Source organism: Hermetia illucens, chromosome 4 (genome assembly GCF_905115235.1).
Source record: "Hermetia illucens chromosome 4, iHerIll2.2.curated.20191125, whole genome shotgun sequence".
In the NCBI taxonomy this organism is placed as follows: Eukaryota; Metazoa; Arthropoda; class Insecta; order Diptera; family Stratiomyidae; genus Hermetia; species Hermetia illucens.
In genome coordinates, this window is record NC_051852.1 from 44759319 (window position 1) to 44785870 (window position 26552).

A 26552-nucleotide genomic window follows, 5' to 3' on the forward strand; every position below is an offset into this window, starting at 1 on the left:
GTTAGTTGCATGGTCTTTATTTTTAATATACCGATCGATCACTGAGTCAACAAGTCGTTGACAACGGTCCACGGAGATGGCATACCACGATTCTTCTACCGCGCTCCAAAGCCCGTTCTTGTTGTAGGTTTCTGCAATACTAACGGCAATCTTGACGTCAGCCAATAAATTCTCGAAAGGGTTGAAGTCTGGCGATTGCGCTGGCCACTTCAACACCTGTCCTGAAACCACTTCTTTGCTTTTCTGGTCGTGTGTTTGGGTCGTTGTCATCCTCAACGATCCAGCATTTCGTCAGTGGCTTAAGGAAACATAATGTTTCCCGGTATATAGACATAAACACTTTGGTCCATCGTTGATTTTATCCAATATATTGGGCCTACACCATAGAATGGGAAGCAAGCCCACACCATAATGCTTGAACCGCCGTGCTTAATTGTTTTTACAATATATTTGGGGTCAAAGACGGAATGAGGTGGGTGTTTTACCTAGCTCCGGGACCCTTTGCCACCATACAAAACAATCTTAGAGTCATCAGACTATAAAATGTTTCTCTAGTTCTCGATCTTGCAACTTAAATGGGTTTTGGGAAATTGTAAATACATGCCTTGTACTGGGTACAGGAACTTTTCTCGGACTTCGAGTTTCCAAATTATTCTCTCTTAATCTCCGGCGAACAATTTCAACCATAGCTGCCACATGACGTTCGTCTTTTAGCTGGGTTGCCGTCATGAAAGAGTTCCTCTTGCTGCAACGAGCTAACCGCCTTAGTAACAAAGGTCGCTTCCTGCCTCGAGTTTCCTTACTTTCGAATTAGACTGCATTTGTAATTATTTTCGCTGCAAAGGACGCTGGATTTCCTGGTACTTTTTTCTTTCCTTAATCATGTTTTTTTTTATGATTTTTGCTGAATGCAGTGGTTTCCACATCCCACTATTGTAATAATAACAATGTTTTTTTTCTTCAAAACTAACATTCTTACTTTTTCATTAAAAATATATTTTGTGGACGAAATATAAATTTAAATCGCAGAAACGCCTTATTATTTTCTTCGCCGGGAAATCAAACGGAAGCATTTAAAATACCATTTCTTAGAAACCGTTTGATTGATTGTTTACACTTTTCAGCTGTGTACAAAGCAGACACTCAATATACATCCCGTACAATTGAAAGCAAAACAAAATACTTAGTAGTAAAAATATTACAATTAAAATTAACGTCAAACCTACGCTTCTATTTTTTTCGCAACAGTACGTATTTCGAGCACAAATTATGTCCTTGTTCAGTACCTGATCAGGTTCCAGGAAAAATTAATTGCATTTTTTGAAAATTTTATTCAGCACAAGTTTTAATATGCACCCATATTGCTCACCAAATATATCATATTTATATTCACAATTTACCATAAACCTTAGTTCACTGCAAATATTTATTTATTTAAATACATAAAGCAATAATGCCAAAAAAACAGGAATACTGTTGCAAAGGGTTCCTTAAAGAACGGCCCTTTTTTCATTCACAATTGCAACCGACATGTAAACTTTGAAAGTCACTGGTAGAACGTCCAGCATTCGCGCCGTATCGCACCTTTCGACTCCGTCACAACAACATAACTTCACTCCTAACCTCAAAGTTGTTTGACGCGCCGATTGATTGATTTGATCGTTGTGGGTCTCCATACGGTAAATGTCAGTCCGTTCTTGAAGGGAAAATTTTCACTTAAATTCTTAAGGACATAGTCGTAATAAGTTAAATTGTTAAACATTTAAAAATCCTTTAATACATATATCGTTTGTTCGGATATGAAGCAAATATGCGGGCAACTAAAAATGAATTAGTTTTACGAAGAACCACTAAATTCTCGAAGGCGGACATAAATTCAAGTTCGGTGTTTACAGAAATCAGTGAGAATTCGGGTTAGTAGTGACTAGTGCGCTTATCAGACTTGCGATCTATATACGTTATGATGATTTAAATTTGTTTACGCTTTACTTGCAGATTCGATAGGCGGCGTGATAAGGAAGGGACAGCTAGGATGGCTGGCGAGAGGTCCCCTCCTCGAAGTTTTTTCGCTTCGGAATGGAAACAAAATTTCTAGTTATCGTTTCGATATAACGACCAGGTATGTGGAGATGTTATTTTCCTTATGGGAATTGTAGAAACTATTCGGCGGGTCACCGCGAATTTCATCAGGTTCGAGGTTAAAATTCCTTCCTTTCCGACCAGATTTGATAAAAACTGGTTTAGCAAACTTATTTCGCAAACACTTTGCATTGTTAGTTCGCCATCGAACTTCGTGTCAATTTGCACGCAGGCATGGTGTCAATAAAACCCTACCATCCTCTACATGGTGCTCATCTGTCGTTTTCCTTGGACACGCTTTTCAATCCCCGAGGTGGAAATTACTTTATCTGGATTATGTATATGTAAAATTTACTCCTAATTAGGATTTGAGGGTTAATGTACGGTTGGGAATTTTCCCCCCAGTGCGTGCGTTGAACATCATCATCAGCATCATCAATGGCACAACAACCGGGTATCGGTCTAGGACTACCTTAGCAAGGAACTAAAGACACCCCGATTTTGCGTCGAGGCCCACCAATTCGATATCCCTAAAAGCTGTCTTTTATCCCGATCTACGCCATCGCTCCATCTCAGGCAGGGTTCGCAATTTTTCTTGCTAAGAACCTAGCTCTGCGAGGAATACATAAGAACTGACAAGATCATAGTCTTGTAAAGTAAGAACTTTGACCGTATGGTGAGATGTTTCGAGGGAAATAGTTTGTGCGAGCTGAAATAGGCTCCGTTGGCATCCAATCACCGCACATTGTTCTGGATCAACCTAGTCAATCTTATCAATTTCGTCGGGATGCCGAACTCTCTTATGGCCGTGTACAGTTTTACCCTGGCTATGCTATCATAGGTGGCCTTAAAGTCGATGGAAATATGGTGCAACTGATGACCATTTTTTCCATCGCTTGCGGCAGAGAGAAAATGTGATCTGTTGCTGATTTGCCTGAAGCCTCTGCTATGGGCCAATGATGTTGTGGGCGTATGGAGCTATCCGGCCTAGCAAGATAACAGCGAACATCTTATAAATGGTACTCAGCAACGTGATACCTCTATAATTGCTGCACTGCGTGATATCTTTATTTTTATGTATGGAACAGATAAGATACCGTTGCCAGTCGTCAGGCATTAATTCGCTCTCACATTTTGAGCATCAGTAGATGAACCGCTTGGTGTAGTTTGCTGCCTCCATATTTAACCAATTCGGCTGTAATTCCATCGACTCCTGGCTATTTATGGTTGTTAAGCTGTTGAATTGCACAGGCTGCTTCTTCCATTCTCGGTGGTTGTTGAGCAGTTAATCAAAATACTCAACCCATCGCTGCAATATACTCATTTTGCCGGAAATCAGATGTTCCTCTTTGCCTCGGCAAGATGGTCATCGAGGTGTATAAAGCTTCATCCTGTTGACGTATTGCTGAAACTTCCGCGTCTGGTGGGATTGCTCCCTGTACTTTTCGAGTTCGTAGACCTGTTGGTTCCCCCATCTGAATCCGAAGAGCAAGGCGGACCCCAACAAGGGTGCATTGTCTTGCTTATACTATATCTTCTCTTTATTGGCGGCGTTCTCCATGCTGGCTGGAGAGCCTAAGTGGACCACGGCACCTTCCCTTAAACACCTCGACTACCGCGATGGCATCGGGTTGCTCTTTCATCGAGTCACGAACTTTGACCAAATGTGTTTGAATTTGAAGAGAGATTGAAACAGGGTCGGACTGAAAAGAAATATCAGCTTAACCAAAGTTTTGAGTCTGATGAGTCATAGCATGGAAGCTTTCTTTCATCAATTGCCCAATTATTTGAAATAATTAAGTTTTGCTTTTCGCTAGTAATATTTATTAACCCTGCAAATAACGATGTTTCGGGAACCACTTGTTCCCTTCATCAGTGCTACAAGTCCAAGCACTGATGAAGCACGCATCGTTTTTTTCAAGGTTAATAAATATTACTAGCGAAAAGCAAAAGTAAGTCTTAATTATTTCAAATAATTTAATCGTTAGAAACACCGCACTTAGAATTGCTCAATGCATTCGCAGCGCTAGGTCTCCGCCTATGCAATTTTGTCTAAAATCGATAAGCGCAGTTACCTAAAGGGATGACCAATGGTGAGTTATATACAACCATGTGTTGCACCAAATATTTGACGACCCTAAAGTCTCCAAATTATTTAAACTTCGGAAGTCGCGATGAACTGGCCACATTCAACATATGGACGACATCCGGATAAATAAAGAATATTCAAAGGGAAAACAGAGGGACGAAAACCGGTAGGAAAACATCAAAAACTCTAGGCAGATCTTCTTGACAAAGTCCGAAGACCGAGGCCCGAAATGTGCTGCGGGGCGTTAAAGAATTATCTAAACATCAAATTAAGGTTGTTTCGCACCATTCTCCTCTGCGCTGCTACATAGGAGTTGTTACAGGGAATCTCCGTTGTATTATGTGAGTAGTCGGGCCCGATCCCATCTTAAACGAGAAATATGAGGGGCATATTGATTAAAATGTCGAAATGACGATGGATAAGTCACCAATGTATGCAGTGTCGGCTAAAGAAATCTACTTCCCCAGGATAGCGGGTGCAACACTACATTACACAAATTATGTAGGCTGCCCGGGAAATCCCTTTTAGGGGCCAATGTCAACTACCAATGCCCAGGTTATAATCTCTCTGAGTAAAGTTTTATCTGTATAATCTTATTTAGGAACCGTAATCTCGGCCCGAACGTGTTTAGAATGCCAATTGAGCTATCATCTATACCGTGGCCGTGGCCGTTTCGTTGACTCTCAAACTAACTTTGCGGTTGAATTAAGCTCCAAAACCTTTTCCTTTACAACGAAAAAGCAATTTGTAATCCAACTCTCGAATTAAACGAATCTTCGTATTGTACGGTGCCTGGGTCTGGTGACTTTAAATTGAAGCCGAACAGAGTTCTCCATTGAGTCAGCGGCGTATTCATCCGCCCTTTATGATCTACTAACTGGGGTCTTGATATAGGTGGTTGTTTTTGGTTGTTGGTAAAAAAAGTTGCAACCCCCTGTTGGCCTATTCTGCCTCATACTGTTTTCCCTGACTAAGCCTAAACTCCTTTGAAGACGCGACTTTAGAGAGCATTTATCGTATACCCCTTTTGGTTTGTTTCATTATTTACGTCTCGTTGACGGAACGTAAGATTGCAAGAAGAAGAAGATTGGCTGAATCAAAAATGTTAATTTTTTTATGTTACTAATACAAATAGGATGTGTCTATGGAAGTACCTGCGGGGTCCTCCATACTTTTTGAGGAATTTGGTGAGATTACACTTAACCTCTGCGTGCTGTCATCATATCGAAACCTTAATGTTGGGTATCAGTCTGTAAGTCCCAACAATAGAACTCACCAGTCTGGTTATAAGCAACTCAATATTAGGCATTTCCTTGCTGGTATTAAACACTTTAGTAAAATCATGTTATAGATGCTGCTTGAAGTTTATATTGCGGTCTACCATCATTTCAGGGTATTTGATAGCTCCTTTTGAGGTGGGGTGTCCTATGTTTCGTTTCGAATACTAGTCAACATGCATGCTTAAGGCGCTTTGGAACCGCAATTACTTTTACATTATGGACGCTACCGGGTTGGACACGTCGATCGACGGTCAGACAATTCTCTATTCCACCGACAGTTCCGACCGATCGCATGCATGCCTGCTTGGTGCGCTGTTTTGTCCACACAGAACTCCGTAAATGTTTGATCGTCAATTAATTTTGTGTTTTCCTTATTTGTGGGCATAGAGGCTCCTAACTCTTTGGCTTGTTTCTCTGGTAAAAAACAATTGCCTGATGATCGTTGTGGATGTAGTGTTCACTAACGTCTGAAGACATCGTCTACTTTTGCCTAATAAAAATTGACATTGCTTTAAGGCGATGAATGATCCATCCAATATGAATTTTCCTTACGTCCTGAAGTTTTTTTAGGTTTCACAATTTTTTAAACGTGTTGTTGGAGGGGGCGGTTTGATTGCAAAGAAGAAAGGGTAATCCAGCTGCATAAAAAACTACAGGTCTTCGAGACGAGACCCAAAGTCTCCCGGGGAATTTCGATCGAATCGAACGACGGGACTCGAATAATTCTGCCACAATATGAAGTACATCGATGAGGATAAGGAATAATTATATTCCTCTTTATTTTAAGCTGTAATACTACCGTGTATTGTTCCTTTTTTTGGCGTCAGTTACTATCCGGCACTATCTTTAAACACAACTAAAATTATGCGGTTATCTGCATCTAATGCAGGAGGCAAATTCACTTGCCCACTGTCAATCGATATACATTGGCTCACAAAATTGATCACGCTTTCACTGTAAATGGGATACGTTCCTTAAAATTCAAAAACGCTTTGATATTTTCACAAACCTCCTGTAGAATTGCGTTCAATGCATTCTGCACATTTGGCCACTATTCGGCTAGTGTCCCCGGCTCCCCTGGGACCGACCATTTTAAAACAGTCTGCAGGCATTTGGTGAAGTTCGGTCTGGATATTGGAGAGGCTAGTCTGTTTCGTACTCCTGGAGCCACTTGGGGGTCGATTTCGCTGTGCGCTGCGGATAATTGTCCCGTTGAAAGACAATGTTCGCAGCATTAGACCTCAAATGTTTCGTGTGCTACATAAATGATCCTGTATAACTTAACATAAGAGTCCGCTATCATTCTTCCTTCCATCTTCCTTAATCTCGCAGCTATTTTGGTCCCATCTGACCATATAGCCATCGTTCAGTCATTTGTAGTCCAGGTTTCCAGGATATATTTTTCTGCGAACACCAATCGCAATTTCTGGTGTCTCTCTGTTAGTCAGGATTTCTTAACTTTCGCACGCCCTCCAAGAGCAGCGTTTCGCCGTGTTCCTTAAACAGTTTCTAAAAATATTTCCAGTTTTTCATCGTGTTGAAGGCCGCGGGGTATTTCTACTGCATTTCGGTATTTATCGCCTATTACGCCCCTTACAAGTTCCTGCTCCACCACTTGGCTAAGAATCTGCTTGCGGTTTGTCTTATTTTTTACAGGCAAATCGGAATTTTTTGGTGGACTTGGTTTATCACGGCAACAGAGATTTCAACCTCCATTGAAATCTGCTAATGCGTTTCACTACTAAGCAACATATCCTCAGTTTCCTTGCGGATGTTCTGGTCTTGTTCTCTTATTCAGTCCCTACCAACGATAACAAGCACGTTAATAATTAGTTTCGAGTTTATTCGTACGTCTTATCTTTATATTTATTTAATATTTTTAATTTGTGACTTTTTACAAAGCATAGCTGTCGATTTACCCGTCTTTACACCATCATTTGTCATAATTCAAAACTAATATACCGTTAGCTCTGGCTTAACTCAGGAATATGTTGATAATGGAAGTTCAAATACTAAGCAACAAAAATAGTTTAGGTAGAAAGTTTTATTGAGGAATGCCATCGTTTTCAGGTATTTGACAGCTCGTTTCGAGGTGATGATATGCCTTCTTACACTGGTGTGTGTAGTTGCGCTTTTATGTTTGGTTTCGAGTCCTAATCCAATTCATTCACCCATCAACGGCTCGAGCGGCCCGGAAGGGTTTGGAGCATGCAATGTGAGTGGCGAGCTTATAGTCGATTTTGCGGACACTCATGACCTTGTATTTGTGAATACATAGTTGAACGATTGTCTCATCTTCCTACATAGTGGGAACAGAAAGAACTCAAATAGGCTACATTTTCATAAGACGCTGACATTTTACCACCGTCACTCATTGCAAAACCGTTTCCTATAAGATCACCGCACTTTAATATCCGCCTTTGATTGCTGCCTTGCAAATCTAGATTGGAGAATTTGTTCTGGACTATGATTGGTTTCTGGAATGTATGCGCGCCCATCAACAACAGCATCGGAGATCCCAGAATGCTCGCTTTCTTCAACTCAACAGCGAATTCCAACGATAAAACGCGGGCATTCTGGGCCTAAGTGAAGTAAAATAGTTGGACTCTGAAGAGTAATCCTCTATCGCGTAAAGTAATGTGCTTTTGTACTCTGGAAATCCAAGTGGCAGCAGACGCGAATCCGTTGTCGGATTGTTACTTACGACTATCGTAAGCTGCGCTCTCTTGACATGGTAGCTGGTTTCTGACAAGATTCTGACTGCAAGATTTCGGTCCAACTTAAACCCCATCACAATTGTACAGTGCTTTGCACCAACGAAGATTCACGATATAGGAACAAGGATAAGGAATCTACGAACAATTACTCGGAGTCCAGGAGAGGCTTCCTAAGGATGACATTGTGATCGTGATGGGTGATCTGAATGTCAAGGTGCATTCTGACAACATCTTGCTCGTATATGTGTTGGGGGAATAACGATAATGGTGTGGGAGGTTTCTGTAGTTTCCACCACCTTGCCATTTGTGGCACAATGTTCGAGCACAGAATTCACTATAAGGCCAGTTGGGTTTCAACTGATCGATACCGTACGAGCAATCAGATCGCCCATTTTGCGATAAGCAGTAGATTGGGGAGTTGTGTTCCGGATGTGCTTAACAAGAAAGACGCTAACATCGACCTCGAAAGGAATCACAATCTGACGGTTGCCTACGTTCGCTTGTGTATTGCCTGCGCCATTTCTCGCAAAGTTGAAGAGTTGCTAGCCTCCAAGTTGAACATCGACTACTTATATGACCCAGCTGTCGCTCCGATTCACGGAAGTGATTTAAATTTCTATTAACCGCTGCGCGAGATGGTGAGAGTGACGCGCTTGAATTCCAATATCGTGCGAAATCCCGAGAAGTTCGCCTTAGTGTGCGCAGATGCCACAGAACTTGTGGTCACAAACCCTTCGATAGCCCTATGAGGGATGATAACGTTCGTCTCTCCATCTAGGGTGCTTAGCAGCTGTAGAAGTGGAAAGGACACCTCACCACGGTTCTCAACGGTATCAAACTGGGTGATGTTCCGCGTCTTGTGGATGAAATGGGGCGTGCAAGTCCAGTTTTGCAGATCTGCTATTGCCGCTCGTACGGAAATCCTGGAAATCCGAGTCCTTCAACTTTGCTATTTCTTATTTTATCCCCTTATGTTGTTTTTGTTTTGCCTCTACTGGATTATTTTGATTTCTATTTCGTGCATTTTTTTCACCTAGATTTTGTCTTCCGCTCTTGTTTGGTTTCGCTTGAGCTGAGCAATCATTCATCTTTTTAATAGTTTCCAATTTGTCACAATTATGACTTATCATCATCAACGGTACAACAACCGGTATTCCTGCTAGGCCTGCCTTAATAAGGAACTCCAGACATCCCGGTTTTACGCCGAGGTCCACCAATTCGATATCCCTAAAAGCTGACTGGCGTGCTGGCTTATGACATCGCTCCATCTCAGGCAGGGTCTGCCTCGTCTTCTGTTTCTACCATAGATATTGCCCTTATAGACTTTTCGGGTGGAATCATCCTCATCCATACGAATTAAGTGACCCGCCCACCGCAACCTGTTGTGCCGGATTTTATCCACAACCAGACGGTCGGGGTATCGCTTATAGATTTCGTTGTTATGTAGTCTACAGAATCGTCCGTCCTCATTTAGGGGGCTAACAATTTTTCTTGTTAAGAACCCAAATCTCTGAGGAATACATGAGGGGTGGCAAGATCATTGTCTTGTACAATAAGAGCTTTGACCCTATGGTGAGACGTCTCGAGCGGAACAGTTTTTGTAAGCTGAAATAGACTCTGTTTACTGCCAACAACCGTGTGTCCATCGTAGTAGCTGTTATCGGTTGTGATTTTCGACCCTACGTAGGAGAAATTATCAACGGTCTCAAAGTTGTAGTCTCCTATCTTTATTCTTCCCCTTTGACAGGTGCGGTTTGATGTTATGGCTTATAATCGAGATAATTTTCACATTCTCGCCAGGTCAATGGAGCTCTGCTGAGCTTGACCCTTCGGCTTACCACGACTGAAGATGCCAGGAGGAGAGATCCTGTGAGTTGTGTCCTTTCACGCAGATGCAAGGGCGACAAACGCCTATGTCATCTCATGGGTTGAGGTATTAGTTCCAGAGCGATTTATTGCCTGCATCAACTCGTGTGTCACATTGGAACGACAGACGTGACAGGCGGAATAAAAATAATCTTTACAGACATGACGATGAACGAAATATGAATACTTTTTATAGACTTGATGATAGGTCCAGATTTGAGAATTTTCACGTTGATAAAAACAGATACGGACCTGACTAGTTTTTACTAAGTGTGGAGTCTTTGACTCATTCAACCCTACAGGGATAATCGTTAATATCCTAAAGAAGGGCACACAACTTGAGTGGTCCCTGCCGTCGCCAAAGTGATAGCTATCGAAAGCTTAATCGACAGAAAGCAGACCGGTTTCCACTCTGGATCCTCCTCGCCTGGTACGATGGCGCTTAAGTGTGGTTGACGCGCTATACCCCACCAAGTTGTGAATAGTAACTATATATAAGGACCGAAGCATCCGAGGAATATATGAGGATTGGCAAAATCGGTACAGTAAGAGCTTTGATTCTATGGTGAGATGCCAATAACAGTGCATGGATGCACAAGATAGGAAAAATTAACAGCGATTTCAAAGTATGTATCCCCTATCTTTATTGTCCTCAATTGACCAGTGCTGTTTAATGTTGGTTTTGTTTCCACGGTTATTATTGATGTTACCACCGTGTATTTAGTCAAGCCTTTGTCAACATGCAGCCCAATATTTCGCGACAATTCCTGTCTGCTTGGTCTGGATGAAGACATTTCGACTTGTTCCCATTATGTCAGCATCGTCTGTATAGGCCAGTAGTGGGGTTTCAGTTTTCGAAATATGAAAGTAATATTAAGATGTGTCCGGATAGCTCAGTGGTTAGAGCGCTAGGCTGTCGTTGCAGAAGATCGAATCGCACTGATGGTAGAGGGACTTGTATCGTGACTAGATGCTGAATACCTGTCGACTCAGCTGTGAATGAGTGCCTTAGTCAAGTTGTATCATTATGTTCTTGAATGTAGTACCCTAACACCCTTCAAGGCCCAGATCCATAGAAGATATTGAAAATTCATTCGTTTTATTCTTTCTTTGATTTTACAGTTTTCAACGATGTTTCATCACTTGCGTCTCCGAAATCGAAGCAACAAATTTAAATTATTGTCTACTAGCCGTCGGAGTACAATTTGGCGATGATCCTGGTGGGATGGTCTCAATTTATTCAGTTCAAGAATCAAAAGTCCTGCGTTCAATTGAGACCGCCGAGAAGATCACGTGTTGTCATTTGATCAATGCAAATGTAGCGGAAAGGACAGGTGTCCTAGAAATGTATCAAGGATGTCTAGCGATAGGCACAGACGTTGGAAAGATTATCCTGTTGGATTTGAACTTGCGAAAATGTGAACAAAGTAAGTGATGGAAACAAGACGATTGGGATCAAATATTACACTGACTTTTTATAGCTTTAGTTGAAATGAGGACAAGCGACGATGATTTTTACTTGGTACCATGTCATGTTGTTCTTTCCACAATGGATGCTGATCATATCAGGCAACATTTTCGACATTCTCGACGTGAGAATGTAGGCTTCGGAATTCAATTGGAAAGTGCGTTTTTTTACTTCATTAGTTGTCTGTTTATATCTTTACCTTTTGCTTATTTCTTTATCTAGGCGTAGACAACCCAGGGTTGGTACTTTCACTTCAATGCCTCGACCCACTTTTATCCATAGCTGTGGGTTTGGAGGACGGACGCTTGATTTTATATGATTTAACTGATCTTCAGGCATTCCATTTGGCATACCCGCCTGAAGATATTGCACCACTAGTTAAACTGTCTTATGTCGAGCCTCCCGATGACCCACGAGCTTGTATATATATTTGGGCATTCCATGAGAATCGCAGTTCCTCCATAGCAGTGATGCATTCAGTTATGTATGATAGGAAAGTAACAGATGAAGATGACGACGATGGGTTTTATGTATTTGAGGTACTTTGCTGATGACAAATGCTGATTTGGTTTATACATTTAGATTTTAATTCAAGGGTTTCCAATCGTGCAGTGTAAGGCTAACATTGCCCATGTTTGAACGGGATAGTATTCCGGTTTCATGCCAATCGGTTAAGATATCTCCGTCTCATGATAGTGAAGAAACCATTTCTTTGTGCTTGTTAGCTTGGAAATCACGAAAAACATCAGAAATTCTTATTTTCGATATAAATCAATGGTACAAGGAGCAAATGCCGCATATTGGAGACTGGCGTGATAATTTAAGTTATTTGGCTTCATTTCCACTAAAGGAATGCGATTTGCTTGATGTTTGGTTGGATGGTCGTACGGTTGCTCCTTTCAATTCCATTCAACGTCCAGAGGAACATTTCTTTCCGATATCTTTGAGTTTTGGTACGATATCTAATACGATTTGAATTATAAATTGGCTTATCCTTGTCATTTATCAAATGTAGATTGTACTGTATTTCGTGATAAAGAGAGTATGAAATTCCATTGGCCTGGACTGCAGAATAGAGCCCTGAGTATGCTTAATATGGCCGGACCATCAGCGCTACTAGAACCTTCGGTTTATTATCATGAGGCAGTCAAGGCTTCGCTAATCTCATTGAACACATCTGATTATAGCTTCAGCTCAACTACTTCACTGGTAATTTTTTGAAATATGGTCTCAATATTTTGCAATACTCAAAACTGCTGATTATTATAGAATACACAACGTGAAATTTTACTCTCAGTGGCATTGGAGTACAACTGCTTTGGTCTGCTACGGGAATGCGCGAAATGTTGGGCCGATGGTAGTCATTTAGGTAAAAAACCAGAAGAGAGTCTTTCACTTTCAACATTGACGACATGGATATGGAAACGTGCTGAAAACATTAAGGACCGGTGCAATATCCTATGCGTGCCGTTATTCGACCACTCAGGGCTCCGAATCGATCAGAGGTCACAAATAGAACTTTCGTATTGCTCACGACAGCTCAAACTTCTTGCCGACTTAATGCATATCATCATCACAAAATGTAGTGAATATATTCCGGAAGAAGGTAAATGGTGGAAATAGGGAGAATAAGAATATATAATGAATGTGTCTATTTCAAAGTGAGTACAAGACTTTCTACGCAATACAATTCTATAAAGATGGCCTCCGAATATCAAGAGGTACTACAATGGTTCTTGAACGTTGGACTTCTACCTGAGGCGGCAACAGATTATAAAAGAGCCAGTTCATATTTGGATAATCCATACGATACTCGATCGCCACTCGTTCCCTATCCATATAAAGCGCTGCGAAACTACTATATGTCACAGCGAATGAAATTCAAAAAGATCAATTCGGGGCTACTTTCGCCGCGAACGCAAAGCTGTCGCATTCTGTACATTGATTCCTTTATCGAGCACGAATGCAACTCAAACGCATTGAGAGAGCATTGGCTCGAGAGTGGTGGAAATGGTCTATACCCACCATCATCGTTGCAGGCAATGTTGCGTGTGATGTTAATTCCTGATGTACCCATCGAGAGTAAATATATCTTATTTGTGTATTTTTTCCTGGATCTAAACATGTCACTTGAGGACGATAGGTATGCTTTGGGGGTGGGAAATTAAATAGAGAAGATGATTTGATTTTTGGTTTTCTTTTTTCAGATATGCTGAAATTGTGCAAAATTTCATGAAATTCCCATCCGTATTCAAAATTAGCTCATCGACGGTAAAGACGGTCCAAGCATTTTGGAATTTGGATCATGGCCAATTCGAGGTAAGAGATTGTAAAAAATGCAATTATAAGATATATGCAAAATTCTGGCTCTTTTTCATGCTATTTGTCTGCACACAAAATATAGTTCACAGCACATCGGTTCTCAATTATGTTGACCGGTCAATTTTATCATTTTATTTTTGTTATCATTTGACACTAGCAAGTTTTACAAGAGACTATCCAGAAGATAAGAAAAGAGGAGACTTCATTTCCAAAGCCAATTTACCTTATTTTACCATGCTCCTATCTTTGTTCACATGTGAGCTACGATACCGTTAACTTTTTCTATTATGTCTCTCCTATATGTAGCCATGATTTCCAACGAATTTCTTCTGCATATTATACATATTATCCTTTCTCTATTATTTCCTAAACACATTTTACGATTTTAAATTGGACTTTGTCCTGCAGTAAGAAACGCTAAAGAAACTGCACTTTAGCGTTTCTTAGTGCACTCCCAAGGATGAGATCGCCATGTGCAATTCCAAAAAAGGTAAATATACTAAGTTTTAAGAGAGGTGCAGAAGAGTTGCGATCAGGTGCCTTTTTTTCACAAGCACATCTGGGATTAACTATATATTGTCAGCCACAAAAATAGCGTCATCAAACAAACCGAAAAAAATAAAATTTACCAACACCTAAGTGCAGCTCCACTGAAGTGTTTGTCAACACCCGCTTGCTTGGCTCTTTGTAAGCCAGTTCGAGAAGTTGGGTCGGATCCATCGGTATTGTGGTTCCTCATTTACAAAAATCACGAAGTTTCAGCATTCCCATTCCAACTTTGAGTTCGTCTGGTTGGCCCTCAGGGCCTTGATGGCCACTTGCCCCCTATAGTTCATTTGGATGCTAAAGAAGGCATACCTATCTGCGGCATATATTTCTGCTTGCTGTGTTTCAAAGTACGTTTTCCTTGGACCAATAACCCGGCTCCTGGCTGCTGCGGTAAGTTCAGTTATATCTGCCTATACATAATAATTGGCCTTACTATTCTGGTGCAGTATTTTCATGTTGCATCTCCATTTTTTCCTTGCTGGATCTGGAAGTAATCAGAGCCCTTGTAGCTTTCCGACATATGTTTTCAGCCTGTCTTTCAGAACAGTTTTTGGTCTAGTGTGATTTCCAAACCTTTGACCTCTATTATTCCCTTCACCTCTACGTCATGTAATCTATTGGCTAGCTACTAGAGATTCGTAGTGCAGTTTGGATTCTGTCACATGGAGTATCCTCATATTTTCCCCTACAGATTAAAACAATGTCATCAACGTAACTCTGGACCTCTATTCCAGTGTCTGACAGCTAAGATGTTCGTCAACTAGCATACTTTTATTTGCGGTTATAGTATCCCGCCCTGTGGGCCTTGTTGATGACAATAGAGTTTGTTCTCGGCTATCTGACCCGTCCCAAAAAATAGAGTGTTCCCATTCTCTTGTGAATCAGAACATCTCGTTTTTCTGTGTTATTGAACGTTCCTTCGATGTTCAAAAACGCACACAGTTCTAATTCGTTTGTTTTTATGGCATCCCAGCATTCGTCAGCTGATACAGGGCAGTTTCGGCTGACCGCATTAGAACGTTGATTCTAATATAGTTTTCTACGACCTTCTTCAACGTTTTAAGTACGAACGATGTCAGGTAGGTTGGTCTGAAAGATTTAAGGTGAAAGAGATCCCTTTTCGATGCTTTCGGAATAAAGACCGCCTCCATGTCCTTGGTATATATCCCAATACTATGCCACCCCTTACCATCCTTAGGAGAGGTCCTAACATGATTTCTAGGCGTCTCTGGAGTAGTGCTTCAAAAATGCTATTTACTGTAGGTGATTTCAGAGGTTTAAAAGTCTCCACTGCTCATCTTACTCTAGCCTCGAAACATACCTCTTTTGCTAGCTTTCACTTCTCCTTTTTTTACCTGTTCTCTGCTGGTGGGGTAGGACCCCGGAAAATGCCCTCTGAGAAGCAGATGTATTCTGTATTCCTCATTCTCGGTAAGAGTCCCATCTTCCTTCTTCAGACAAAATATGTTACTCTATCTTTGGCAATAGTTTTGTATAACCTGAATGCTTTTGGGGCTCACAGAATTCCCTGAAGCGTTGCTATACATCGTCAGTGGTTTTTTGTACCTCGGCCAATCCCCGGTTTGTTTTGCCCTGTAGAAGTGTTTTCGGACTTCAGTTCTCATTCTGGCTAGGTTCCTATTCCGCCAGGGTACATTTCTTGATAGCTTGAGTATCTCAGTCGGAAAGTTTACTCATATGCATCAATGGCAATTTTGTTGAGGTCTTCCTCCACTGTTTGCATCTCCAGTTCGCTGCTGATATCACCGTCCTCTGTAGACGAGCCATGTTGCTGCTCAGGCGCCTTCCATAGGAGTCCCAATCTGTTTCCTGGGGTCATTTACTATTCTTTTTACTTAAGAGTTGCCCTCAACATCGGATCTAATTATTCTGTGATCATACATAGAGGACTCATTCGACACCCCCCAATTCTTGACCAGCCTATTCTTCAGAGTATTTCCTAGAGTTGTGTGTAATACCTTTTGTTTAGTGCTGAACACGAATGTTGGAGTGTTCCTTATGCTACATATTTCTAGCTTATTGCTAAGGGTGAATTCAAGTAGGTCCCTCCCCGTTTGGTGTCGCTGCTTCTCCAGACTTTGTGATGAGTATTGTCATCGCAGCCGAGGAGAAATGGTGGCGCCTTCCTCCCGCGGAACTTTACCAACCTAACGACTACCTCCGGTGGCAGCCGAGTGTCATCTCCTGGAAAGTAGCCCGATGCCACTACTTCTCTACACCGCCTTAAGTCATAGAGGATCCAGGTCTAGGTCGTCCTACTTCTCCTTCTTATTGGGCAGCAGGTCCATTTGCCTACTTTGTCATGTCCTTTCAGCCTCTATGGCTCTGCGATTCCTTCGGGTATCTCAGTAAGCTTTTCACCTGACAGGTTCTCTGAAGTGTCATACCTCGGCTTCTCCTTATGGAGGCCCAGAAGTTCTTCCGCCTCCAGCGCTGCGGCTTTGGAAACGTACACTGTCACCATGTGTGCCTCTTGTATATCAACCCCAACACATGACAGTTCTGCTCATTTCTGGTCTGATAATCTGGGGACTATGGTCCTCCTCCTGTATTGACCACATTAACATCCTCTTCCTCTATCCTCGGAATGTAGATCTTCGCTTCACCTGCTTTTCATCGATTTCGAGAAGGCTTTCGACAGCGTGAACAGGGAGTGCATCTGCATGCTTTATAGATGACAAATAGAGTTGGACTGGAGATAAGTCAAAAACAATAAAACTAATGCACTCGGTTATCGTTATCGAAGACGTCGATCAATTTGTATATATAGGAAGCGTGGTTTCCGCCGACAGTGGCACCGAACTGAATGTTGCACAACGCATTAACAGCGCTGAATTCGCCTTCACTGTCTAAAATCTGAAAATGCAACTAACACCAAGATTTTGTGAGTGAAATTATGCGGTGTTTCCAACGATTAATTAATTGAAATAATTAAAACTTGTTGTTTCTTTTTCAAGTGGAACAAGTGGTTCCCGAAATATCGGTTTTTGCAAGAATAAATATTCACACCAACGAAAAAGAAACAACAAGTTTTAATTATTTCAACCAAGATTTTGTTGAGACTCTTCTGTGCTAATGTTCTTTATGTGTTTTTATATGAGAGAAGTACACGGAAAATGACTTCCACTGCCGTGAAAAGCTACAAACCTTCATGAACACCTGTCTGTGTTGCATCATCAGTCTGGCCTGATACTATTTCAAACAAAGAATTTGGTTGGCGCACTACAGAGTTACATGTGGGCGATGTAATTGGAAGGCGGAAGTGGCAAGGGGTAGGTCAAAGATTAAAGAGGACCGACAATTTGATTGATGCCACTCTTACAAAATGGCCAACAAGTAGGCCCAAGACCACTTAGCGCAAAACAGTAGAGGAGTGCGGAGATCTAAAATTTCTCAACTGCTGATTGTTTTCATTACACATTCAAAACTGATGCTACTTTTTCGCCATATACAAAATCGATAATAATTTGAAATAAATTTCCAACAAGTTTCCAGTAAATGCTAATGTTAGCACTATCCTAACGAGAGACGCAACTAATTTGATCGACAAATTTTGATGTTATATCAATTCTTTGCTAGCCAAAGCTAGACTAATTCTCTTAGCACTTCCTATCTCTCCTGAACCAAGAGCATCCTTTCGATGTGACGTAGTTTTTGTATACAATAGCCATTTATCATTCTACTAAATTTAATTTCTAATCTACAAACTCCTCCTCTCTCTAGTTAGGTTGTTCCTTCTTTCGCCAATTTCCAGTACGGCTATCTTTCTATTCAATGCCAACTAAAAATAGTATTCAAGGTAGAACTTTGTCTTGCCTTGGCTTATCATGTGCTGATAAACTTATCAAATTAATGCGACATGCTGTATCGCCTACCAAGGTTTACTTCATGTCATCGTTCCAATTTCTCTTCATTATTAGCTTCGGATCTCATGAATGTTTATATGAATTTATCTTTCTCAGAATTTTCATATCCCCATTTACATTTGCGATTGTTGATCCTCATACGTAAGGAGAGGGCGTTTAAACCCAAAACATTACACTAAACTTGTCCCATATATTTCTATTCTATTCAATGAAAACTTTTTTCCAGGCTTCTCTCGAGGATATCATTTCGCCTTTCTTACACGACCGAAAGCTGAGACAATGGCAAAAAGAACTGTTGATTGAAGCCTTACTCGTCCACCATTCATCTAAGCTTGCATTACGTGCCCTTCAAGCTCCTGGTCCACCAATTTCCTCCCTGCTGGAATTGAAAACTCTCCTAGCAAACGATATGGTTGCCGAGGCTTTTCACCTGCAGCGCTCTAAAAACGATGCTGATTTATTCCGGCATTTCCTAACTGGATGCCTATATCTTGGAAAACTGGCTGCTTTACTCGATCTAGCTCTTACCGAAGATGAAGAGCGAATTCTTCAGCAATTCTTGCGTGATTCGAAATCGGCCAAAACAGAAAATCTGCATTTTGTTCATCTTTTACAAAGATCCAAATACATAGAGGCAATCCAACAGTTAGATGAGCTGTCTAGCAACAGACATAGTCAACACTCAGTCGATTTGGAGACACCAAACTTGGTTTTGGCTGCATATAATACAACGATGACGCCAGCAACTAAACAATTGTCTGAAGTTTACTACGGAATCCGTAATCGTTTGAAAGCAAAAGAACCAGAAGCCCAAATTCTTGACACGCTGAGTTCGCAACTTTTGAAAAATAATGCCAACGATTTAATTGGTGGAGTTTACCATAGTTCAATAATGAGCGTAGATGAAGCCACGAATTACTGGGACGAAGAGATACAACGAGAACGCAAGCGTTTGTTGTATCCAAATAATGTTCCATTCATTCGGCGCCCCCAGCTGGAGGCATTTACAGGCTATCAGGGTGACAGTAATATTTGTTATCCAGAAACCTATAAAGGCGTTCAAAAACGAAGATTGGACAGTAGTGATGAAGTGGAGACGCAAATTGATCAGGACCCAATGGAAAACCCCAAAAAACGGCAGAGAATCAATGATAGTTTGAGCGGAATAAAAACCGCCCAGCCCTTGAATGCATCGCTTCTGACCAAATTCAAAAATCGTCAATCGCACAGGTTTTCTGTTGGGGAAGAGAACGTATTATCTACTGTCAATCAAACTCGCTACGAAAAAGATCCCTCAGTGACCAGCTTAAACACGCCCCTTGTGAGAAGTAGCCGACCGACAATGGATTCCCGGGACGATTCAATGTCGGAAGCAAGTGAGTTAAGTCGAACATATCGTGTTGGAACGCCACAGAGTATTTTGAAAGTAAGAACTACAGCGTCTGCCAGTGTAACGTCACCATTGCGCAAGGCAGTCGAATCGACACCCAGGCGTTCAGTTTCTCCAAAAGATTTAGACGCGAATACGTATATGGATGAAGAAAAATCGATTCGTTTTGATCTGCCTAGCGCGAATGTCACGGAGACCTCATCACTGCAAACTAGCCATGACTCGTTGGAGATGTCGCAAAGGGTGCCATCAACCAGTATCGCATCGGCTGCAGTCGACGAAAAAGGCTTTGATGAAAAAGTTAGAAGGTATGTTGGTTCAATTGTGGATTTCAATCAATTCTGACAGTATTGTAGTTTCAAGCACTTGCTTTACTGAGAACATGTTCTCAATAGTATTTTAATAGTTAACAATGAGGCTCACATTTGTCCCAATGTTTTTTATTTAAACAGGCTCGAAGGTCCATCAGCACGTAAGGGTCTCCGTTCGTCCGATGCAAGCCTGATGTCAACGTCTGGTGACGAAGAGTTCTTCTCTCCACAACATTCACGCGATAATTCAATTAAGAAAGAAGAAAGGAAGAAAGATATCGACAATAGTGAAAGCGAAAGTGAAAAAGACGTAGAAATCATTGTTAGACAGATCCCTAAAGGTGAGGATCATTCACAATCTAAAGCCACGACGCCCCTTGGTCCTAAGCCTCGAAAACCATTAGAACGTTCCACGCGCAGTCGATCTAAAACTCCAGATATTCAAAATTCACCCGTAAGAAAATCCGCCCGTATTTTGGATAGAACTAAGAGCGAAATTACGGAAACTAGAGAAATGCAAACTGTGACGGAGACGATCAGGCAAACGGGATCGAAACCACTTAGTCGTCTTGTTCTGGAGTTAAATGCAAAGAAGCTGAGTTCTCTCAATCCTACAGAAAGTTCACTGAAGCCATTAGACAAGGGTCTTGTTCTAGCTCAAAGTACTCAGCTTCATGAGGAAAAAATCACCGTCACAAAGACATGGTCAACGGCTGAAGAAAAATCTTCCACCATTGACAATGATTACCTTACTGAAGTATCAATACCATCGGCTTCGTTCCATGTCAATGAAACACGTGAAACGATTTATGATAGTTCTGAGATGGTAGACGAACCCTACAGTAATTTATCCACCACAGTTGGAATGAGCAGTTTTGAGTTAACAATGGAAGAGAAAGGTCCCCCATCTGAAATGGATACTTCAAAAACATTTAAAGGAATTGGGGGGAGGAGGAGCTATAAAACGTCAATACGTCATACGCTTGAACGGAATCAGGAGAAATCTCAAGAATCAATTGTTTCCGAGCATACAAAACCGCTTGAAGAAGACTCTAACGAACAGGTCTCAGAAGAACACCAACAAAATCCTGAATTGCGGAAGGCAGAAAGTGAAGAAAGAAATAAAAGTAGTAGCAATGTAACGCAGATGGAGATAGATGATGTGGATGACGAGGAAGAAAGAGAACTCGTTGTAACACTCGAAACAGAAGTAGAAGGAGTCAAGGAAAAGCAAGATGAGCGTGAAGAAAAATCAGATGTGGATGAAGGAGATGAAGATCAAATTGGAATGGACAATGAAGCAAAAACGGAAAACGAAGATGCGGACATGGAAAGCGAAGAGCATGTCGTGGTTGAAGATGAAGGCGAAGAGGAAGCGTCTGAGGAAGATGAGGAAAGTGATGGTAACGAATCGAAGTCGGACGATGTAATAAGCATATCTAGCGGAAATGAATCAGGGCAGAATTCAGCCGCAACAGCTACTTCGAGTGAGAGCCGCTCAAATACGCCAAGAGGTGACGAAAGCGAAGAGTCAGCCGCATCTGAGGGTGATAGTAGTTACGACGGGAAACTGCTGTACGGCGACCTAGAATTTGAGCGACCAAGCTCTAACGCGGAAAGCATTAGTTCTACGGAAACCGAACCTTTCCTACCAGCTCCTTCTGATTCTGAGTTAAACGTTCAGATCCAGAAAGTGGAAAATACGACAAAATCCGTTGTGATAGAATCGAAGTCTATTGAAACCGTGATAACGAAAGAGACTTCCACCGTAACCTTCACCGATTCGAGCATCGACAACGCACCACCTCCTGGTATGGCTTTGAATGTTTTAACAGGCGAATACGAGAACATCGTTGATGATGAGGAGGTTGCTGAACAGCAGGATACGGAGGATCAAGAATCGCAAAAAGTTGAAACTATCACGACCGCTGTTAAGACTAATGTGGAAGCTGCTGGTCATGTTGACGCTTCAGTAAAATATTCTAAAGATACTGCGAAAAATGAAGCGGAAACTATTAGCGCACCAGAAGTGGTTGACAAGGCTTCAAGTGGTGCGACGACTTCAGAACCCGTATCTGCTTCAGATAAACTTAGAGCTAAGAATGTCAGCAACGTAGAAACCGAAAATCCACCTAAAGAATATATCGCCGTACAACCGGAACCTACGCCCTCAACATCAAAACAAAAATCACTTTCCAAAACATCAACTCCAAGTCCTCTGAAATCTACTGAAGATTCACAGCGAAATGTCAGGGCTGATGGGGCAGTCCAAGTAGGCCGTGACATTCAGGAGGAAGACGAAAATAATGCAAAAACGCCTGTCAAAACGGTAGTTGAAATTGATTCTACAACGGATTCGGGTCGAATTTTAAGAAGTGCTCGACGTCGTTCGACCTCCATTGATAATACCACTGAGCCGGTTATTGATTCTCCATCAGTCGCTAAAAGGATATTGCGTGCCAAGTCTGTACCTCGTACAGAATCTGCTGACACCCCAACTAATACAAAACTTCGAAGACGATCAAATTCAACTGATAATCCTTCCACGCCAACTCGGATCCTTACTCGTCGCAAATCAACTCTTTTGGATAAAATAGAAGAAGATTCCGTTTTGGATTCTCCTCGCCGTAGTACGCGTAAACGCGTACCCGCCGAAACTGATTTGGAAGAACTGCCACAAACTCCAACATCAATGGTGAAGCGAACAAGAAAAACGTCAAATTCAAGCGCGGACACGCCTAGCCGTGCGACGACTCCGCGCAGTACGGCAAGAAAAGGTGTCCTTGCTGAAGATAATTCTCAGACGCCGCAGCGCATTACTCGTCGATCTTCCATAAGTAATGATACCCCAAAAGCTGAGACAAAGGACAAAAAAGTAAAAAGCCGCGCGAAAAAGTCGAATACCCCGGAAGTTGGTCACGACACGACTGAAAGTGATGAAAGCGAAGCCCTCGAGGGTGACTCGGGAGATTTAACCAAGGTGAAAGGGTCTGGTGTCCGAAAGCTATTCTCTAAATCTTCAACAAGCAAAGGCGATTCAATGGAGACTTCCGAGATCGAATCGTCGCCTGAAACTCGGGAAGATTCTGCATATCAGGCTTCCCGTCGATTGACTAGGCACCAACAGAGTGTAATGGAGAAGTCGGCAGCTGTTACTAAGAAATTAGAAGCGGTTCCTAAGAAAGTAACACGTCGCCAAGGGTCTAAATTGGAGGAGAGTCCCACAAAGAAGGAAGACATTAGTGAAACTGAGTCCATAATTTCAGCAAGAAGCAAATATTCTACAGGGTCAGGGGAAAATAGGCGGGTCACACGAAGCTCTGCTTTAAAGGTGCTTGTAATAGGTTTAAATTATGCGTCATCATTTGTAAGATGAATTAATTTCAGGCTGATGTTGATGACGATGCTGCAAGTGTAGCGAGCTCAACCCGCAGTGGAAGATCCACAAAAGGTAATAAAAAGGCAAAGCCGACATCAACTAAAGATGTGAATTTGGGTACTATCGCTGAAGAAGATCAGGAAAATGTAAAGAAAACTTATTCTAATGGTAAGTCAATTTCCCTGTGAACGTTTTAGCAACAAAGCTGCGACACACTTTCCATTCCTGATGGTACTTGTTACGGTTTCATCTCTTTTTTTTTTGCAGATGACAGTGATGATGATGCTGTTTCTACGCTTTCGGCCGGCTCCAAAGATCCGTCGAAGAAAAAAAGTCGAGGAAGGAAGACGCAAAAGTAGATAAATCGCTTAAAGGATATTTTTCCTTTTGTTGGCTTTCTCGCTTCCTCAAATCTTGTCAGATTAATGCTTTTTTGTGTGCTATTGAGTAACATTAACTTTATGAAGTGTTTAGTGCATTGAAATCCAATTCGAATTTTACTGAAATTCTCTTTCCTGATGTCCTTAGGAGCAAGTTAAAGAAGTGAATCCGAAGAAACTGGTCGACAAGTTGCGAATATTGGCCTAGTAAGTCATCTCACAGAATAAGTTTTTTTTTCTATGTTGCGTAGATTAATATTGTAATATGTATTTTAAATTGTTGTAAAATAATAATGTTTATAGAAAAACATGTTAAATAAAGGAAAAGAAAACTTCGTTTGTGGAAAATTACGAAGACAATGGTTTTCATAGTTGCGCATAAAATCCATAGTGCCTTCAAAGTTAAACATTTCTGATGAGTAGTGTACGATTTTTGCATCCTGCTCAGCGACTTTAAATCAAATTGATTGAGTTTTGAATTAACGGTTTAAAGTCCGAGCTGCTAGAAGGAAAAGGTTGAAGATTCATTGAATTTGCTAAGAATCTGGAGTTATGAATTTCACATATACAGTCATCCAAACAATTGACGAAAAGATCTTATGCGCACCTAAAATAACAAAGAATATATACGACATGCCAAACTGTGTGCTACTGTGCTGGGATACGATCTACGAACGACCAAATAAACCGAGATTTCACCTGCATAACGCACATCCTGGAAGGAGTTGATGGCGATGAACAGTTGACTGTATGTCACCAGTAGCCCAACGATTATTTTTATTAGCTGCTTGGATTGGATGTTTGATTAATCCAATTATCAAAGATGACAAACGGTAGAAGGCGTTCCGCTGTGCAATGAGTTGCAGCACTTGAACCCCACTCGAAGCGAACGTTGGTCGACAAGCGGACCCCGCAGCAAGGGTTCGGGCCGACGGCGGTGCTTGATGCCTTTTTATCGACTGTTTTGCTGATCGGTGCCTCCCTGGTAAGTGCTTATTATTGTTTTTATTTAACTCCGCGGAAGGTCCATTCTCGGGATCACAACGGACGCAGATTTACAACGCCTGCTGCTCTTGTGATCCATGATATTGTATCGCGCCTACTGGTACTCTTCTATTGCTTTACTGCGAACCAGCGACCAATTGGCTAGACTTGATGTTGAGAGCCTTCTTATCGCACTTGGCTCGTGTTTACAGGTGATATAGGTAATCTCGTGTCCCACCGTTTCCAGAAAAATTGATGTAGAGCTTTTATCTGCTGCCAACGCTCATACAAACTACACTGTGTTCTGTCGAAATGAAAAATGAACTGGTATCAAAGCCTCCAAGTCATCGGAATTATTATTACGTTTCGACGACTTCACAGCGCCCTGTTACAGGTCACCAAAATGCCTTTGTCGACATTGCTGCGATCTTCTTTGTTGCGGATACGATTGCTTGTTGTACCTCGTTGTCGTTCCGTTCGTTTGATCCAACAAAGTTGCTCAAATGTTGCTGTAGATCCGGGCATATAATCCTCTCCTTCCGGTTAAGCCTCTTACTAGCTCAAAATGCACAGTAGTCACCATACGAATGAAGACGCAGGTATATCCTTCTAGAGTCGCCATTTGACGATCTTTTGTCATTCGAGCCTTGAATGGACCGGCATAGTCTAAGCAACATTGCAGGAAAGGTGTCCTAATGTGGTCCGGCTTGTATACCTTATGCAAGTAAAACATCGACGTATCTCTCCGCACATTATCCTTTGATCGTTTATAATCCATGGAGGGTATTTTTCTGTGCCTTTCGAATCGCCCCCACGTGCTCGAGGAGGGCGATCAGACCCGAGTCTGCAAGGGACTCATCTGAAGTGGCTTCGGCCACGAAGCCTCACCGGAGGTTATCTGGTACCATGGGAACCGGAAGGAGAAGGAGAATTCCTGGAGGATGTGTTCTTGGCCCGGTTATTTGCAGTTGGCCCCCTAGTGGGAGTTTCATGGTGGTTGTGGTTATTCCTGCATCGCGGGCAGAGCTCCTCGAAGCTCAAGCGTGGAGTTGCGCTGTATAACTCGGGCGCCGTACCCCTTAGTTGCGGCAGAGGTGTTAGATAGGCCTCGCATCCACTGGTATGAATGCTGAGCCTGCACTCAGTATAAACCAGGACCGCTGTGCTTGCATGGCGGGGCTCTGATTGTGGTCCCAAAATCAATCCGTGTCCGAAGAGGACCGTGGTATTATGCCTGCATGGCAGGTACTCACGTTAAACCCCCAGGACTTTCATGTGCTTTTCGAATAATAAGTTGAGTGACGTAATGATACCGAGGTAGTAGACCGGATGTATATGATCATTTGCGATGTTTGCATTTCGCAGTCTTCCTTCAACTCATAATAGAGCTTGTTGATCAACAAATGGGTGTAATTTCCTCAATTTCTTCCCTTGCTGGCCGTTTTGCTTTAACACCTCGAATTCTTAGGTGAATTTCAGTTCTTGTAGTTTGTAAAATTCTTCGGTGGCTTTAGTCATATTCGCAGGCAGTAACCGAGTTCTTCAATGCATAAAATATGCCTCTGACCAATTTCGGGAAATTCGAATAGCGATTCAGCAGGTTGAATCGAATATTCGAAACGTCCGAGAAACAAGCAGGAAGGACCCTTTCCGATAGCCACTGTGGTCCATTCTATTTTGAGCTTTGATATCTCAATGCATATCAAGTTACACTTGTGTGTGAATCACCTTGTGGTTATTCATACGAAAGAAATTTTACTAATTAATTTGATACATGCCAAGTTTCGTTCGAAACCGGCAGAACAATTGATTCAAAACAATGTATTGACACACAAAAAAAATATTATAACC

At 41.8% G+C, this 26552-nt stretch overlaps 1 protein-coding gene across 1 annotated transcript; it reads left to right on the forward strand.

Annotated features, from left to right (window-relative positions):
- The first annotated feature begins 1606 nt into the window (after nucleotides 1-1606).
- Nucleotides 1607-24068, forward strand: LOC119654226 (protein ELYS). The gene is made up of 15 exons (XM_038059444.1): nucleotides 1607-1913; nucleotides 1996-2119; nucleotides 11154-11458; nucleotides 11513-11656; nucleotides 11722-12038; nucleotides 12095-12452; nucleotides 12515-12708; nucleotides 12769-13105; nucleotides 13162-13642; nucleotides 13707-13818; nucleotides 18484-19955; nucleotides 20100-23289; nucleotides 23346-23505; nucleotides 23605-23692; nucleotides 23866-24068. Exons 1-15 carry the CDS (start codon nucleotides 1811-1813, stop codon nucleotides 23882-23884), a joined length of 7404 nt encoding a protein of 2467 aa, XP_037915372.1. The 5' UTR covers nucleotides 1607-1810; the 3' UTR covers nucleotides 23885-24068.
- Nucleotides 24069-26552: the final 2484 nt, after the last annotated feature.